Genomic DNA, 19124 nt, shown 5'->3' on the forward strand with positions numbered 1-19124 from the left:
GGTCCCAGGCCGGCGGATCCCGCCCTCCACCGGCGGCACGGAGCCCTCGGAGGATTTCCAACAGGAAGTGAACGCGGGTTTGTGATCTCTTGAAAAGAAAATCACTGGCATCCCTGCGGCGGGAAATGAAACCCGAATCACGGCCACTTCCATTCCTGTGATGTCACCGCGGAGCTCGCCGGGGCGCCGCGCCGGGCCGGCCGAAGGTCTCCGAAAGGTGAACCCGGAAGCGCGCCGGGCCCGCCTCTGCAGCCCCGGGCCAGTCCAAGCTTTCGGTGGGGCCGGCCTGGCCACGCGGTTTAAAGGATGCCTTTGTACGGAACCGTACTCGGTGGGTGATGGTTGGGGGTTGTTGGCTGTCTCTGGCTACGTTTAAAATCCTAAGGGCTTGTGTCTCCGCCTCAGAGACTTGGCACTGGCTGAGTTCTCTGCCTCTAACTCCTCGCTCCTTCACTTCTTTAGGCTTCTTAAATCCCTCCTCATTGATGTCAGCTGGACACCCTTTGTAATAGGAAGACTGCTCCCCTGCCACTCTCCCCTACACCCCCCCACCCACCCCCTTCCTCGGCCCTGTTCTTCTCCAGAGCTCCTGTTGTTCAGCCCAGTCCAACACTACGTTCTTGTTTTCCTCCTGATTGTCCCCTCCACTAACAGGGTCTCCAGCACACAGTAAATATTTGTTGAGTGAATGAATAAAGCTTTGGGCGATGAGAAGTGAGAGATTATTATGTAAAGTGTAAGAAGGGCTGGAGAGATGGGAAGAGAGGCACAGGAGGGATAGCAGCAAAAGTCATCTTTGGGAAAGAAGTTGCAGCAGCTAGAAGAAGAAGGACCACCACTTCTTTAACACACATCCCAACAATCTGGTTAGCCAGACTTGTTTTCCCCATGACAGAGACCTGAGAGAATCGACTTGAAGGAGGAAAATTTCAGAGGTTCAGGTACATGGTGGTCTGGCTCTGTTTCCAGGCCATCGTGAGCAGAAAGCACATTCTTTTTTTTTTGGGGGGGGGGTCCGTAGTGGGGCTTGAACTCTGGGCCTGGGCGCTGTCCCTCAGCTCTTCAGCTCAAGGCTAGCGCTCTACCACTGGAGCCACAGAGCCACTTCCGGCTTTTTTCTTTTTGCTTATGTGGTGCTGAGGAATCGAACCCAGGGCCTCAGGCATGCAAGGCCAGCACTCTACCACTGAGCCACCTTCCCAGCCCAGAAAGCACATTCTTGTAGAGGGGTACAGAGGAGCAAAGTTCATCAACACATGGTGGCCAGGAAGGAGAGAGAGCTAGGAAAAGACTGAGGACAAACTGAATCTCCCCCAGTGACCCACTCCCAACAAATAGGCACCACCTTCAGAACTTTCCGTCACTTCACTTCCAAATCATGCCTTCAAGTTACAAATCCAGGTTGGCATAGTGGTTCCCACATGTAATCTCAGCTTCTTCAAGAAGATCAGGGTTCAAGACCAGTCCAGGCAAAAACGTTAGCAAGATCCCCATCTTAACTGATCCTTTAGCCTTCAGGTAGGAGGATTGGGGTCCAAGACCAGCCTTGAGCCAAAAGCAAGACCCCATCTAATAAAACAGCTAAAGCACAAAGGATGGAGTATGGCTTTGGTGGTTCAAGCCCTGCTACTACCAAGCATAAGTCCATCAGTAGACCAGCCCATTGGTGAGATCTGAGCCCTCCTGATCCAGCTGTCTCTCAATAATTGAATCTACCATCTGGGTAGAGCTTTCAACATAAGAGCCTTTTAAGGAATACTTCATATTCAAACTATAACATACCCCTTGAATCTGATCTCACAACTAAATTTACTTGACCAATAGAGGACATAATGAGTGACATTAAAAATTAAGCCAAAGCACTGGGCACCAGTGGCTCATGCCTATAATCCTAGCTACTCAGGAGGCTGAGATCTGAGGATCACAATTCAAAGCCAGCCCAGGCAGGAAAGTCTGTAAGACTTTTAACTCCAATAAACCATCAGAAAACCGAAAGTGGTGCTGTAGCTCAAGTGGTAAAGCGCTTGCCTTGAGCTGAAGAGTTCAGGGGCAGCACCCAGGCCCAGAGTTCAAGCCCCATGACTGGAAAAAAAAAAAAAAACCAGGCTTCCAAGGTCTGGGCAATTTTCCTTTTCACACTGTCAAAGTTGCCTCAGCTAGTCTTAGGCAGATACACAGACAAAAACAGACTTTCTATACAAGCTATTAGCTGCCAGGCATGTGAGTGAAGCTGCCCTAAGGCACACCTGGCCCAGCTGGTGGTCAGCCAATTACAGCCCCGTGCAGCCAGGAGGGGCCAGTGAAGAGCTGCCCAGTTGAATCTAGCCCAAACCACCAACCTCACAATTGAGAGCAAATTGTTTTAAGCCTCCAAGCTTTGTGGTAGTTTGTTACATAAGAGATAATTGAGCAGGGCACTGGTGCCCCATGCCTATAATCTCAGGGAACTGAGCGCTGAAGGATCTCAGTTCAAAGCCAGCCTAGAAGCTGGGTTGCAGTGGCTCATGCCTGCCATCCTAGCTACTCAGGAGACTGAGCTCCGAGGATTGCCGTTCAAAGCCAGCCTGTGTAGGAAAGTCTGTGAGACTCCTATCTCCAATTAATCACCAAAATCCAGATGTAGAGCTGTGCCTCAAGCAAAAGAGCTCAAGCCAAAGCCCAGGCCCTAAGTTTTAGCCCCAGTACTTCTCCCAACACACACTTTGAATCCATTCAAATGCAGAGCCCATACTCAAGCAAAACAGAAGAGCATTTGGCTGCTCACATTCCTGCACTGTCCAGTAGGCCCCTGCTCTGGAAAGCCCTGAGAAGGGGCATCCTGAATGCTAACAGAGCAGCTACGTGTGTGCATGCACACGTGCACGCATGTGCATGCGTTCATGCATTTGTACACATCTCCCCCCCTAGATGGGGAAGACCCTCCTAGGCAGGGCTCTCTCCTGGTGGGAAAGCAGAAACACACATTTGAGGCGGAGGTGGATGCACAGCAAAGAAACTGGAAGGCAGGGGCTGGGAAGATGGCTCAGTGGTAGAGCGCTTGCCTTGCATGCCTGAGGCCCTGAGTTCAATTCCTCAGCACCACATAAGCAAAAAGAAAAAAGCCGGAAGTGGCGCAGTGGCTCAAGTGGTAGAGTGCTAATGTTGAGCTGAAGAGCTGAGGGACAGCGCCCAGGCCCAGAGTTCAGGCCCCACGACAGGACCCAAAAAAAAAAAAAGAAGAAAGAAAGAAACTGGAAGGCGGTGTCACCAAGGAGACACCTGGCACCTGGCATACTAGATACATGGCATATGGACATCACATTGTGGCACTATACAGCCTATCGAGGTGGCTGGAAAAGTTGGACCAGAGGAAGTGAAACCAAGAAACAGACACGAGGATGCTGGACCTCCGTGTTGAGAACCCAGGGAAGAGAGGACAGAGAGCACCAGGAGGGGGAAGTCTGACAGGTGTGAGTTCCAATCCAGCTCCCCACATCAGTACACAGTGGTCCTAAGGAAGCTATTTCAAGCTGAGTCTCACCAAGTGTGTAAAATGAAGAGAGTGGGGAGGGAAGGCTGAAAGAGCAGGGATGCCCCAGGGCTCACAGGGCCTAAGGAAGAACAATGTGAGGAACCCAAGGAGACACTCCCTCCTCAAACGTGCAGCCACACCCAGGTGTTGGAGGCCTGTGCACCCCTGACTGCCCCTCCAGAGCCAGCAAGACTGTTTACTTGGCTCGTCCAAGTCTAGATTCTGCTCTTGTTGGAAATGCAGGGGAGATGGAGCTCTGCCCACCGGCAGAGCCCCGAGCTACAGCAGGTGTCCCTCTCCTGTGGGGACCCAGGAACAGAGTGTCCTGGTGAAGGAGCAGCCTCCGCTGCCCCTCTGCCCACACCAGGTTCTCAGACCCCTCTGAAGCAGGAGCCATATTTAGCCTCTTCTGAGTCCCCCATCTGCCCAGTTTCTCTGAACCCACCCAAGTGGAAGTATTCAGGTCCTGCCTACCAGTGATGAAACAGTCTGTGGCAGGACCTCATCTGCTCCATGGCCGGCCCCACGCATGCTCTTCACCCCGACCCCACAGCCCTACACACAGAGCATCTCTCCAAGCCCAGCCAGTTCTGATCAGTGACCAACGCCACCCCATTTCTGACTGAGACTGCCCTTTGGTCTGGAGCTCAAATCACACTTCAGCCATCATTGCCACATTTTCTGTGGAAGTCTTCTGCAAAACCATTCATCTCATTTAACTTCACAGCCACCTTGAAGCCATCTGTCTGAGGCCATTTTCCAGATGGGTAAATGGTGATCAAGGAAGCTGTCTATCCAGCAAGCAGATCGGAAAAACAAGATTCCACTCCTGGCTCCCCCCTCCTTTGCCTTCCACACCTGCAGAGAAGCTGTGTGTGTGGCCTGAGGCAATGTGGACAGATGGTCTGAATATCTCCCTGCCCTGACCTGTCTACATCTTCAGTTAGCAACAACCACACAGCTGCAGGCCCTTAGCACATTTGCTCCACTAACTAACTCTAGAATTCACTTCCTGGTCACTGTCACTGTTTTGATCAGTGTTAAATCCTCTTAGAAGGAAGTCTTCTTCGACAACTTTGTGGGGTTCACATTGAACAGAAGACTGCACATTTTCATTGTTCCTAGACTAGAATTTGCAGATGCTGCTTTGATTCCCCATCTTTCTCAGTTTTGTTTTTTCTGAGTTCTATTTCATACATTTTCATACATTTAGGTCATGATCTAAGAGCAATACTCTTGGCCTGCCTGTACCTAGTACTAAAGTGCTGGGATTACAGGATATGCATAGATACATAAGTGTGTGCACGCACATGTCCACCAATCCTAAGGCTTGAATTCAGGTCCTGGGCGATGTCCCTGAGCTTTTTTGCTCAAAGTTACCAGAGGCACACCCCATTTCCAGCTTCTTGGTGGTTAATTGGAAATAAAAGTCTCCTGGACTTTCCTGCTGGACCTGGCTTTGAATTGCTATCCTCAGTCTCCTGAGCAACTAGAATTACAGACACGAGCCACCAGCACTTGGCAAGGCAAAATTTTTACTAGCTTCCAAACATCTCTGTCAAATTGCAAGCTTCTGAAACTTGTTTTTTATTGGTACTGGGGGATTTGAATTCAGGTCCTGGCACTTGCTAAGCAGAGGCTTTGCCAGATGAGCCATACACAAATCTACACAAAATATTTTTAAGTTGTTTTTAAATTATAATTATATTTTTTATTAAAAAAGATTTACATCCTACTATTCTGATGTTTCCCCAGGTGAAAATATAAAGAACTGTTGTCCTTCATTATCACTGTTACAGACACGTGTTGTATACAGTTGCTGTCCTCAAACATACACACAAATTTCAATAAAGAGGGTTGTTAAATATTGGGAAATACTCTTGGATCACATGCAATTGTCACAAATACTATGCCAAGAGATAAATGAGGCAGAGGTGATTGCACAACTCTGAGTATACTGGAACTCATTAAGCTGTGCACTTTTGCCAAGAAGAAGGCAGCGGCTCAGTCTCCACATGGAGCTTCAGGTTTGCTGGCTGGCACTGGTCTGGCAGGGACTCGCCTCTCCCTTCAGACTTTCATAGCTGTCAACAGGCCCCACCCCTGCAGATCCCAGCCAGTGCCCTCCAGGGTGCTTCCTGAGCCCAAGAGCCTCGCCTGCCCTTTGCAGCTGCTTCAGCCCAAGTCTCCCAGATTTATCTGCCAGCCTTCCTGCCATGCTTGCTCTGGGGCAAGAACTGCCAGGCCTAAAGAGTAGAGGCCTGTCCTGTTGGAAACAGAACCCCTCTGCCAAACTCAACCTTGTGGCCACCCCCAGTACAGAGCCAGACTCCCACCATGAGAGCTGGGTCTGTGGAAATCATTTGACAATCTTTTTTTTTGTCAGTTGTGGGGCTTGAACTCTGGGCCTGGGCGCTGTCCCTCAGCTCTTCTACTCAAGGTGAACACTCTACCACTTGAGCCACAGCGCCACTAACGGTTTTCTGAGTGGTTTATTGGAGATAAGAGTCTCACAGACTTTCCTACCCAGGCTGACTTTGAATCGTGATCCTCAGATCTCAGCCTCTGAGTATACAGCGGTGAGCCACCAGCGCCCAGCCTCATTTGACATTCTTTAGCAGGACTGGTTTTTCTCTTCTCCCATTTGTTAATTTCTTCAACCATTTATATCTATATAAACTTTGGAATATTCACTTTTTCTCCCCTGTGGAAGATGGGTTTTGATCTTAGGGCCTGTGCTTGCTCAGCTTGCTTGCTCAGCTGACACTCTACCACTTAAGCTACGCCTCCAGCTAGGATTTTTATTGGTTGTTTTGGAGACAGAGTCCACAGACTTTCTGTCCAGGTAGGCTTCAAACTGCAATCCTGAAGGTCTCCACCTCCCGAATAGCTAACATTGTAGGTGTGAGTCACCGGTGCCTGAGCATTTATTCATTTTTGCTGTGGGTAATAACCTATTACTCGTTTATTTGTTTATTTATTTGCGGGGACAATGGTAAGATGCTATGCCTTCAAGTGTTCTGCCATCCTTTCATCCTCAGGCCCACCTCTGGCAGGCGTCAAGGACAGCTCTGCCTTGTAGAAGGAAATTAGCCCTGGTGATAGATGGAACTCTCCTCTATGACCCCAAAAAAGAGCCAAGTCTGCAGGAAGACTGTGGGAAGAGATGGATGGATCTGGTTATAGAACCTGAAATCACCGCACGTCCATACCACTCATTCCTCTTCCAAACCACATGTGAAAGCCCTAGGATTCTTGGACACTGAGCTAAACACCAGGTCGCTGCCGTCTGGAGGTGAGTAGACAGGTAATGATGACACAGAGCCATCCTCCATATCTTGCCATGGTAGTGACGTTGGTATTGGGGCTGAAAGCTGACAAGTTTGGGGGCGGGAGCCTCTGGCCGAAGTATGGGGGGCAAAGGTACCAGCTTGTGAGATGTCATGTCTCCTGGAGAGGCAGCTGGCTCCTTAAAAAGGCAGACAAGCTGGCTTATTTCTGGTTAACTGGAGCTAAGTATCTCTCAGATTTGCCTGCCTGAACTGGCTTTGAGTCATGATCCTCAGATCTCAGTCTCCTGAGTAGCTAGTATTACAGACATGAGCCACTGCACACAGCCATAGCTATAATTGTGTGTGTGTATGTGTGTGTGAGACTGTTAGATAACAGGCTTGTGAGTTCATACTGTTTTAACATCACAGTCTAGTTAGATATTATTAGAATCTCACAGAAAATTGAGGCACAGAGAGTGTAAGACCTTGCCCAGGACCAACCTTTTACTTCAGACACAGGGCCTCTTGTAGGGCTTGGTGTGTGCCCGCCTCTTTCACCTGAAGCATTGGGTATGCTGCCGCTTAAAATTACCATTGGTCTCCACACTTCGACTTCTTTGTTCTTTGTCTTGAGCTGCTTTTCTTTTCCTCCTCTCCAGTGTATGCTGCCGCACTGGACTGTGGCAGCAACAAAGCCCTTTTTGGAAAAGTTGTCTAGCCAAGGCAGTTATCCACCTGATAATTAACGCCTGTGTGGAATAACCCAGTGGGGCTGGCTGGGGGTCCAGGCTGAGAGCTGCAGGTGAATTGCAGGGGGGTCCCCTCCCTTAACACCGGCTCTCTCCAGGAGGCAGCTCCCATTCTCCCAGCAGCTTTGCCAACTGTGTTGCCAAAGGCGGCCACAGAGGCAGGGTAAGGGATGCATGCAGCCGTCCGTAAGTTGGCACCAGAGTTATGTGGGTACCTAAGTCCTGGGCAGAATCCAATGAAGTCCAGGAATATCCTCAGGCTGAATTCAATATCTGCCCAACTTTCCACACTGTGACCTGGACTAATTAGAAAGGCTCTTGGCTTGTTTCTCACTGCTCTAGCTCCAGGCTCTCAATTCAAGTTTTATTGAGCAGCTTGTGCCAAGGCCCTTCTGAGTCCAGACACCTTCCTGCCCCAGATCTCAGCTCCCCACCTGCCTGCCACCCTCTGGGATCACTTCCTCCAGGAAGCCCTCAGCTCAGGCTCCCCAGTTGAGACAACCCACTGACAACTTCTGCTCCCAAAGTGCCCTGGGTCACTATGTGTTTCCCTGGCCCTGCTGCCCCTCCCTCCCCCCCAGCGGAAGGCTGGCACTGTGTCTTCCTATACTGCAGGCAGCAGCATGACAAGCTGATGATGCCCACCCTCCTGAAAACGGGGCCCTGAGTTTTTTTCGTAGTCACATGAAATTGGAAACTGAGGCACAAAAAGATAAATGATTGAACAAATTAGCCAAGAGGCATATGGGAGTCATGAGACTTCTAGTGATGAGTGGGAGTCATCTCGGGCTGAATGAAGGTTTCCCAACTACCCATTTCATCATAGGTGTGTGTGTGTGTGTGTGTGTGTGTGTGTGTGTGTGTGTGTGTGTTTGCTGGTTCTGGGGCTTGAACTCAGGGCCTAGGGGCTGTCCTGGAGGTTTTTTTGCTCAAGGCTAGCACTCTACCACTTGAGCCACAGCTCTACTTCCAGCTTTTTTGGAGATTAAAGTCTCCCTTTCCTGCCCAGTCTGGCTTCAAACTGAAATCCTTACACCTCAGTCTCCTGAGAAGCTAGGATTATAGACACAAGCCACTGGGCTCCTGATGTTTTATATTTCCTGACTTACCTAAACTAGAAACTCTTTAAGATAAAAAAGGAAGGACTCTGGAGAGGTGAAGAACTGCACCGGAAGGCGCTGGGTTGCTGTTCCTCAGGTACCTCCTTGGGGACACACCCTGCCTGGTGGGAGGCAGACACCTTGTTTGCTGGCTGGGTGGAGGACTACACAAGTCTGAGTGGTCATCACTTTAGCCAAAATACACGTCCAAGGTCTGAATGTTCTATAAATGGCCTTTGTGAGTATGTAAAGAGCCTCATTTCTAAATTAGCCACCCAGAGCCACTCAAGCCAGGGACCACAGAACTCGTTTCACCACGCTGGTAATAACCCTCTCCACTTAGAAAAACCAGGTGACTCAGCTGGGTGGAAATGCCTCCTAGGCCTCAGGGACAGGAAAAGAGCTGGACTTCCTCCAGCCCGGATGTTGCAGCCATTCTCTAGCCCCCTGCGGCAAATGCAGGTGAGTTTCCTTCCCTTCCAGGTGAGGACCGAATTGGTCCTCTGGCTTTCTGTCCTGTTGACTGTGGATTCACAGAAGGGTGACAGGCACCCAGCCGCGCCCACGGGCAGCGCTCTCAGGGCGAGGAGGAAGCCTTGCTGCTCATGAAAATCCCCACAGCAGCTGTGGGTGCTCCATAAATAAATGCTTCTGCCCTTTTTAGCACAATGCTTAGGAAAATCCCCGCCTCCAGCAGGCTGACTTGCAACACCGGGAGGATTTTGAGGGCCAACAAGTCAGAGGCTGCCTCTCTGTCACACAGCTCCTGGGACAGAGCAGGTGAGGTCTCCAGCAGGTTACCAGGGCCCCAAGGCAGACGGAGAGATGCAGGCCTGCAGACACACCTGTGGCCAGGGCGTTCATGACCAGATGCCACCTTAGGACAGGGGCTGCAGGCTGAGCAAGGCCTCTGTCATAAGCTGGCACCTGGGTGTTCACTACCGCCCACCCCCAGGGCAAATGCTGTCCATGTTGCAGTGGAGGTGTGTGTGTGTCCAGAAGAGGGGTCTCCTTCAGATAAACTCAGGGTTTCCAGAAAGGGTGGGCAGGTAGAGGGTGCCCAGCCATGGGTGTCATCTTGTTTGTGTCATCCACGAGAATCCTGGCATACAGTCCCCGCTGCATGTAGCAGCCTCCTTTCAACCAATAAGTGATCACCGAGCACCTACTATAATATACAGGGTGCTAGGCCACGGACTGCAGAAGGGCCAAGAAGCAGGAATCACTTAGGTTTGGGCTGTAGGGTAGAGGTGGGGTGTGGCTGCTCTGCTCCTCCCAGCCTTCCTCTGACTCGGGGTAAAAGTGGACCACAGCTGCCCCCACATCCCTGTGTTCCACAGCTGGTTGCTCTCATTGGCCTGGAAGAACCCTCGACACCTCCTATCCTGCCACCTGCCCCTCTGCGCGCTGGTATACGGCATGGCATGCGCCTACCTATGTTTCCTGCCAAGCCGGGGGCGGGGGGGGGGGAGAGGAAGAGGGGACAGATTGAATAACATTTTCTCCTATCTTTCTTGTACTTCTCCCAGAACAGGGACTACTGGGGGTTTCCGAGGGGTAGGCTCTGCAGCCTAGGTTGGCTGTCCCTCCTGTTTGCTTAGGAGCAGGGCCACCACCCCTCCATGATACCTCAGTTGGATCATGACAAAGCCATCTTCTCCTCCAGGACAAAGGGCAATACTTGCGGTCTGCCATTAGCTTCTGCTTTCTCTTCCACAACCACAGCTGACCAGCTGTTTGTGCCAGGGATGTCATATTTTGGGTGCTGAGAGAGACTACACACACACACACACACACACACACACACTCACTCACTTACACACACACACGCATGCACGCACACACACCGGACTGAGTCTGCCTTTGCAGCTCTACCCTCTGCTTGCTGCTGCATTGCCTTCCCAAGCCACCTGTCCTGCAGGGGCCAGCCATCCTGTCCAGAGCAATGGGACACAAGCAAGGCCCCCAGTGGCCCAAGGTACTAAGTGCCCTCTGTCCCTCCCTTCTTCCCTCTGCTCCACCCTCTCCTCACTAGTGTCGGTTGGGGGGGGAGGTTGCTGTGGGAGGTGACAGGTCAGCGAAATGCCTCAGAATAGGGGTAAGTGTGTGCTTACGGGGTAGATGATCATGGCACGGGTCAACACTTGTCAGATACAGCCTGAGCAGTGACACAGCTGTGCCCACGGTCGGCAGCATCTTTCACACCTGGTTCAGAACTCAGGAGGGAAAAAGGAAAAAGACATTTACTTGGGCAATACTTGGATAGTACTTCGGTGTGCCAAACACGACTAGTCTTGACTCACTGAAGCCTCCTAACAGTCCTGGGAGATGGCTAATTCTATTAAACCCATTTGACAGATGAGGACAGTGAGTCCAGAGAGAGTAACTGGCCCACGGCTAAAGGCAGCAGAGCCAGGGTTTGGACTCAGGCTACTCAGCTCCTAGGACTGCTGTGGGTTCCCAGATTCATCTAACCCTCTAGGTTCTGGGACCTGTAAATGCATTCATCTCCTGATCTTATTTTAAGGCAAAGTGAAGGCTGAGAGGAAGCAGATAAGGAGGTTGAGCTTCCGGAGCCAATCCTCCCTTCAGTGCAGATCTGGGTGACGGGGAGCAGAGCAACAAGTGGGTGAGGCCCAGGGGGCCAGCGAGGGTACAGTCTGTGTCTGGATATAGAAATTACAAACGGGACATGAAAATACACAAGCCAATGTGAATACGTTTGACGCACATGTGGAAACCCACCTCGAGAGAAACCGGGGATCAGGCTGAGAGCAGGCACGTAGGAATCTCAGCCACACACGCATGCATGTGGCAGGCAGCTCTCCAGACGTACTAGCTCAGTTTCCCCTGGAATAACCAATGCAAACTTAGTGAGCTGGGTTCCTAGGGCCAGGAGAAAAATAGCAGGAACAGTGGTCCAGCCAGGAAGGAAGCTGGGCTGTGGCCTTCTGGGCACAGAAAGGGGGAAGGGACTACACAGAGCCAGCATGGTGCTGGGACCCACAGCCTGGTGTGGACCAGCTTCTGGGCCCTTGCACCTCTGAGCCGCGCCTCTGTCTGGTAGAGGCCCTGCCGGCCTGCAGGGGCTCTCCATGGAGACTGGCCATTTTCCAGGCCCCACCTAGTCCTTTAGATGTGCAGAGTGGGCGATGGGCGGGAGGTGGGGGGACTCCGAGGAAATCTGTCAGCCGGGAGCAGCGGAGTGTTTCCGTCAAGCCTCAGGCATCCTGGGGCCAGGTTGGCCCAAGGAAATAAATGGCGGCTGGCCAGAATGTTGCTGGACAAGGCCTTGGAGGCAGTCATGAGCTCCTCGGTGGGACCTGGCCACCTCGGCCACCCTGACCGGATGGGCAGGGCCCAGCCGCAGGAAGCCGGCAGCCAGCGGGCAGACTGCGTCTGGCAGGACGGAGGGAGTCTCGCTGTAGGGCTGGTCTCCTGGGTGTGTGACTGAGACAGTCACGCTGCCGGTCTTGTCTGCTTAGAAGTGGCCCCAAAGGCAGGCTGAACGCTCAGCAGGCACCATCTTGAAATTCTTAACAATCTCATCTTCCAATCTGTGTTTTGGAAATGAAGTTCAAGGGGACAGTGGAACCCCATCTCAACCTTTTCCTGTCTCCCGCTTTGGAGTGACCAGAGCTGTGTTCAGCCTTCCTCCTCCTCCCCTCACCGGGATGGGGCGAGGGCCAGCTCCCCTCTGGGGGGGGGTGAGGCATGATGGTAGCTGTTCCCATCCTTGGCTGGTAGCAGGACTCCGCCTCCAGACCCAAACATGTCTGGGAGTTGTCCTCCACTCTGGGTTGGAGTGAGTGGCTGATAGGACTTCCCATCCCACGTCTCAGCCAGAGTACCTCATTTTCACTTTGCATGAGCCCTAAAATCGGGTAGTAGTCCCACACTAGAGGCAGAACTGCAGAATCCGAGCCCTTGTCCCCAGCAGGAGGAAGCCGCTCTTCTTGGGTTCCCTTTGCTTCTCCTCAAGGTGACAACTTAGCCTGGGGACCTTGCCACAAACGTTTTCAGCCTCTACTTTGGAGCCTCCATCCAGTGACCTCTCCCTCCCCTTCCCCACCCCTTGTGAAGGACATTTTCCGGAGAGAAGATGGCAGAGTTGGATTTCCAACATTACAACCAACTTGGCCTCAAACAAATAAAAGAGAAATAGCAGCTGTTAAGAGTCTTTTTTTTTCTTTTTTTCTTTTTTTTTGGTTGGTTGTGGGGCTTGAACTCTGGGCCTGGGCTCTGTCTCTGCACTCTTCAGCTCAAGGCAGGCGCTCCACCACTGGAGCCACAGCGCCACTTCCGGTTTTCTAGTGGTTTATTGGAGATAAGAATCTCATAGTCTTTCCTGCCTGAGCTGGCTTTGAACCGAGATCCTCAGATCTCAGCCTCCTGAGTAGCTAGCTGGGATGACAGGCGAGAGCCACGGCTCCAGGCAGCTGTTAAGATTCTTAAACTCAGAACTCTCCTGGTGCTCAGGGACCTGCACGGCTAGTCAGAGAGCAGAGACAGGTACTGAGGACTCTTCTGTGACAGGGCCAGGTCTCATGACAGCACACAAGTCTGGCTTTCATATTTTTAGCCAGTTCCCAAATATAATCAAGTATGGGAAGATGTTGGCTGGTAAAGGAGGCCAAAATGGCTAGACTGAATCAAGACACTTCCTAACAGCAGATGTGAACTGTATTGCATAAGAGAATCATGGAGTGGCCTCTGTGGAAGGCAGGATGCAGGTGCTCCGATTCCTCTAGGAAATGTTTTTCCCCAAGGCTGGTCTAAGCAGGAGAAGCCCAGAGCATCTCTGGGCTGCTTCTCATTGAGGGAGCGTGATGAATGAATGATTGATACAGTTAAAAACTGATGGATCCATTTGAGCATCGATAGCTAGTTTAGAAATCTGTCCGAAGACGTACATGAGGTAGAAGCCACAGCCACTGCCTTGAAGAAGGCAATCTTCCAGTAATGGTGCTAGTACATGGGTTTCCAGCTGCTGTTGTAAAAGATTACCACACAGTCTTGAAGTGATACACGCTTATTAGGGTACAGCCTGGAGAGCAGAAATCTACCCGAGGCTCATGGACTGAAGCGAAGGTGCAGCCAGGGCTCTGCTTCTTTGGGAGGCTCTGGGAGAATCTGCTGCCTGTGTTTCCAGCTCTAGAGGCTGCCTCTGCTCTACTCCATGACATGTGGCTGCTTCTTCCAGTGTCAGAGTTCACCGCTCTCACTTGGACATGTCACTGCATTTCCTTCGCTGACTTTCATCCCTCTTTAAAAAAACAATATGATTACTAAGGTGATGTACAGAGAGGCTACCATTTCACAAGTCAGATAAGGAGTGCATTTTCCCTTTCCTTTCCCCAGTTTTTGCCTCCCTCTTTATCTATCTATCTATCTGTCTGTCTGTCTGTCTGTCTGTCTGTCTGTCTGTCTATCTGTCTGTCTATCTATCTATCTATCTATCTATCTATCTATCTATCTATCTATCTATCTATCTATCTTGTTTGTTGTGGGGCTTGAACTCAGGGCCTGGGTGCTGTCCCCGAGCTCTTTTGCTCAAGGCCAGCGTTTTACCACTTTGAGCCACAGCTCCACTTGTGGTTTGTTTGTTTTTTTGGGGGGGGTCCAGTCGTGGGGCCTGAACTCTGGGACAGGGCACTGTCCCTCAGCTCTTCAGCTCAAGGCTAGCACTCTACCACTTGAGCCACAGCGCCACTTCCGGCTTTTTTTTTTTTTTTTCAAGGCAAGCACTCTACCACTGAGCCTCCTTCCCAGCCCCCACTTGTGTTTTTTGAGTGGTTAATTAGAGATAAGAATCTCACGGAGACTTTTATGCCTGGGCTGGCTTTGAACCAATATCCTCAGATCTCAGACTCCTGAGTAGCTAAGGTTACAGGCATGACTCACTGGTGCCCGGCTCTGCCTCTTTTAAAGGATACCTTTCTATGTGAGGGAGTTGAACTCAGGGCCTGAGCACCCTCCCCTAGCTTTTTTTTTTTTTTTTTTTTTTTGCTCAAGGTTGTTGCTCTGCCACTTGAGCCGCAGTTCCACTTCTGGAGTGTGTGTGTGTGTGTGTGTGTGTGTGTGTGTGTGTGTGTGTTTGATTGGAAATAAGAGGCTCATGGACTTTCTGTCTGGGCTGGCTTCAAATCACAATCCACATCTGTGAGCCTCCTGAATAGCTAAAATTACAGGCATGACTCAGCAGCACCAGCTTCCCCCAGCTTCTCACAGCACACTTGGAATTAGATTGGGCCTCCTAGATAAACCAGGTTATCCCCCTATTGCAAGATCTTTTTTTTTTTTTTTTTTTGTCAGTCTTGGAGCATGAATTCGGAGCCTTGGCGCTGTCCCTGACTCTTTCGCTCAGGGCTAGTGCTCCATCTCATGATCTTTAATCACATCTGTAAAGTCCCTCGTGTCCTGTGAAGTCACAGATAAGGGTCAGGTGCCAGGGCATAGACATCTTGGACAGGTCATTACTCCATGCCCACAGAAATATCAGAGTCCAAGTGTCCTGGTACTCAGGGAAGCAGGACAGGAGTTGGTGGCTCCAGGAAGGGAGAAGTGACACCTGACTGTGGACCTGGCAGGGCCCCATGGAGAGGTGGCACTGAAGCCAAGATGATGGAAAGCAGCACCCGAGCAAAGACACGGAGGCAGCCCCAGGGCCCAGGGCACATTCCCTGCTTTCTGAAGGGCTGGGTTTTGGATGCTCCTGGAGCGAGACTGGCGCCCCGAAGCCCCAGCTTCAGGTGAAAGCAGGGCGGGGAGGGGAGGGGCTCCCCTTTGGGAATGAGCCCCTTCGCAGGTCAGCCAGGACGGCCTGACCACCTGAGAAGCTTCTCGATCCAGGCCAGCTGGACAGCTGGTGTGCCTCAGGAATCTGGGCTGGGAGATGTGGAAAGAATCCTGGGGTTGGTGTTGGAAGCTAGCGCTAACAGGAAACCCAGAGCGAGCACTGAGGGGCGGGGCGGCGGCTGCAGGAAGATGCAGTTGTCATGACTAAGTGGAGGCGCAGAACGCCCAGCCTGAGTAACCACACACCAGGACAACTTATGGCAGCAGGAGGAGGAGAGAGTGGGGAGAGGAGACACTGAGTCACCGCGAGCCCTTCCCCTGCCCACAAGGGACCAGGCAGCTCTGGATGGTCCGGGCCAAGGCGTTACCCTGTGTTCTGGGCCTTGCGGTGAGTTTCATGGCTGTCTCAGTCCTAGTTCTGGCAATCCAGCAAACCCAGCAAGCAGACCCCTAACGGGAGGCCAGGGAGACCCAGAAAGAGGGCCAGGGGCACACGCAGCAGGCCTCTCCCCAGCTCACCCCCCAGCTCTGCTCCCTCAGATATGCCTTCACCAGTCCCACCCCGTGACCCCATGCCTCCCCCTGACTCTCTTCCTCCCTGTGAACTGTGAGCAGCGCCCCCCCCCACCTCCACCCTGTCGGCAAGGCTGGCTTAGCTTATCCAAATGAAGCCACAGGGCACTGGTAATGCCTGAGCCTGGCCTCCCTGATATTAAAGATCTGCCTTCTCTGGACTATGAGCTCTCCATCCACGTTCCAGGCATGGTCACATTCCTGGGCCTCTTCCACTCACCTGCTCAGAAACTCAATCAGAACTAGAGAACAAAGCAAAGCACACATTTATCCAGTATTACTGTGCTGACAGCCCGCCAGAGATGGAGCTAGCTGTGGAGACACAAGAGTGTTCCATGCACTCTACCAGAGCAGATGTGGGCCACAAGGCATTGGCAAGTGCTGAAATGCGGCCTTGGATGACAACAGCAGGGGTGGTCTTGAAAGGCCACTCTGAAAGAAGCTGACAGGGACCAGCCAGGTGAGACAGAGGAAGGCTGTGAAATGTGCATTCATTTACTTATTAAAGACACAGTGCTCAGTTAGCAGTATTGAATTTCTGCTCAGTATTTACAGTGTTTTCATGGCAGTGGCAAAAATTGTCTAGAATTTTTTTTGTAGTAAATCACACTGTAGGGCCTGGGAAGGTGGCTCAGTGGTAGAGTGCTTGCCTTGCATGCATGAAGCCCTGGGTTCAATTCCTCAGTACCACATAAACAGAAAAATCCAGGAATGGCGCTGTGGCTCCAGTGGTAGAGCACTAGCTTTGAGCAAAAAGAAGCTCAGGAACAGCACCTAGGCCCCAAGTTCAAGCCCCAGGACTGGCAAAAAAAATTGCACTATAAAATAGGCACATGCAAACACATAAATATATACTAGATAGATAGATAATTATATATTATAATATATATAATTATACACACAATCGTAAGACCAAAATTATTGGCATATGAGTGATCCTAGCGGATGGCCTCCTCCATCTCATAAAGAACTCGAACTTGGTCCCAGTTCTCTAAAGTTTTACATCCAAGTGAAAAGGAGAGAAGAGGAAGAGAAGCAGGGAGTCATGGAGGCTGGTACATCTGCCACGGATGAGGACAGTGCGCGGGGAACACACAGGGATTGCATAAACATGCCGGACTTACCTCATTATTCTGCTTAGTGGCAAATATGAGAAAAGGGCTTTAATGACTTGCAATTACTGACAGATACTCTCTGCCTGAGACACCACACTGGGGCTTTATAAGGGTTGCATTTTTGTGTGTGAGATCCTCAGATCTCGCATCCCGAGTAGCTAAGATTACAGGTGTGAGCCACCAGTGCCTGTCAAAGGATTTGAGCAGAGCAGTGCTGTAAAATTTGAGCAGAGAATGATACATGTTTTAAAATATCTGGTTGTGTTGTTATTGGTGGTGGTGGTAGTTGTTTTGCTTCGTTTTTTTTTTTCTTTCATGTGGGTAAAGGGAGGACACAGAAAGGGGGAAGGGCAAATAAATGCAATCATGCTATTCAATACATACTATGTGGAAAATGACCTCTGTAACTTGTAGTGATGGACAGGAGGGAAAAACTGGGGGAAAGAGAAGGAAGGCACTCATTATCTGACTTATGAAATAGTAACCACTCTGTATAGCCCTTAATAATAACAGTAACCTTATATATTTTAAAATTGTCAGATAGGCTGGGCATTGGTAGCTCACATCTATAATACTAGCTACTCGGGATGCTGAGATCTGAGGATCACAGTTCTAAGCCCCCCCCTGCAGGAAAATCTGAGAGACTCTTATTTTTAACTAATGACCAAAAAGTCAGCAGAGGAGCTGTGGTAGATAGTCAGTCTTGAGTTAAAAGCTCAGGGACAGTGCCCAGGCCCTGAGTTCAAATCCTAGTACTGGTACAACAGTAACAACAACAGCAACAACAAGTCATCTGTGCTGTTGTACAGAAAAAGTCCTGGGGCATAGGGGCACAGGCGTAGAGCTAGAAGAGAGACAGGTAGAGACCTTCCACCTACTCCTCCTGCCCTGCTGGCTGGTGCTGCTGAGATCGCAGCATTCCTTGCAGCTGCCTTTGCCCAGATTTACACTGTGTCTCAACCCATACCTTTTCTGGTGAAGACATGGCCTGGGCGTCTTTCCCTCTTCCCCAGCCTCCATTGCCCAAGGTATGGGAGCCCAGAAAAGCTCTCTCCCACACGCTGCAGTCTTCTTGCCACCTCGTTCACAGGCTCTGCATGAATGTTCCAGAAGCCGACAGGATGCATGATCATCTCCCTCGCACACAAATACCATGGCAACGGCAACTCCGTGACAACAGTAGCGGAAGCCGACTGGAATTTGCCAACCCAGACAGCCAGCCGTCTGTGAGGCCAACTCCTCCAAATGTCTCTGTTCTAAGCGCTCCTCACAGCAACTTTTGTACCTAGCAGAGGCGACATTTAAGTGGCCTGAGAATAAACAGTTGCTGTAGATGGAATTCCTCTGAAGTGGGCATTTTCCTGCCCCATTGTAACAGAGACTGTGAGACCAGGCTGGAAAAAGGAGGTGTAGATTTGCAGGAGCTGGTGTGGTTATGGGTTGTTTTTTGTTTTGTTTTGTTTTTGCTTTTTCCTCTTTTCTGTATTAGCCCTGAGACTTGAACTCAGGGTCTGGGCACTGTCCCTGAGCTTCTTTTGCTCATGGCTAGCACTCTATCACATGAGCTACAGCACCAGTTCCAGCTTCTTCTGAGTAGTTTATTGGCGATAAGTGTCTTACAGATTTTCCTGCCTAGGCTGGCTTCAAACTGTGATCCTCAGATCTCAGCCTCCTGAGTGGCCAAGATTACAGGCGTGAGTCACTAGCACTTGACTGGTTTGTTTTACTATTAGGAAATTCCTATCATTATGAGGTCAGGAACTCTGTACATAAGAGGTGGCCATTTCTCAGCCTACCAATGTTTTACAAAGGCAAAATTTTGTGTATATTTTATTTTATTATTTTTTATTTTTTTGGGTCCGGTCATGGGGCCTGAATTCTGGGCCTGGGCGCTGTCCCTCAGCTCTTTAGCTCAAGGCTAGTGCTCTACCACTTGAGCCATAGTGCCACTTCCAGCTTTTTTCTTTTTGCTTATGTGGTGCTGAGGAATCGAACCCAGGGCCTCA

The 19124-nt window shown here is 50.8% G+C and overlaps 1 protein-coding gene across 1 annotated transcript in view; it reads left to right on the forward strand.

The window, feature by feature from the left end:
- Positions 1-9055: 9055 nt before the first annotated feature.
- Dennd3 (DENN/MADD domain containing 3) overlaps positions 9056-19124 on the forward strand; it is a 96024-nt gene continuing 85955 nt past the window's right edge. Inside the window, exons 1-3 of the mRNA XM_013025138.1 lie at positions 9056-9094; positions 9973-10049; positions 11873-12056. Of these exons, the coding sequence (XP_012880592.1) occupies positions 9056-9094; positions 9973-10049; positions 11873-12056 (300 nt within the window). The remainder of the gene's footprint in view (positions 9095-9972; positions 10050-11872; positions 12057-19124) is intronic.

The sequence above is a fragment of the Dipodomys ordii genome, unplaced genomic scaffold (assembly GCF_000151885.1).
Source record: "Dipodomys ordii isolate 6190 unplaced genomic scaffold, Dord_2.0 Scaffold82, whole genome shotgun sequence".
Classification (NCBI taxonomy): domain Eukaryota; kingdom Metazoa; phylum Chordata; class Mammalia; order Rodentia; family Heteromyidae; genus Dipodomys; species Dipodomys ordii.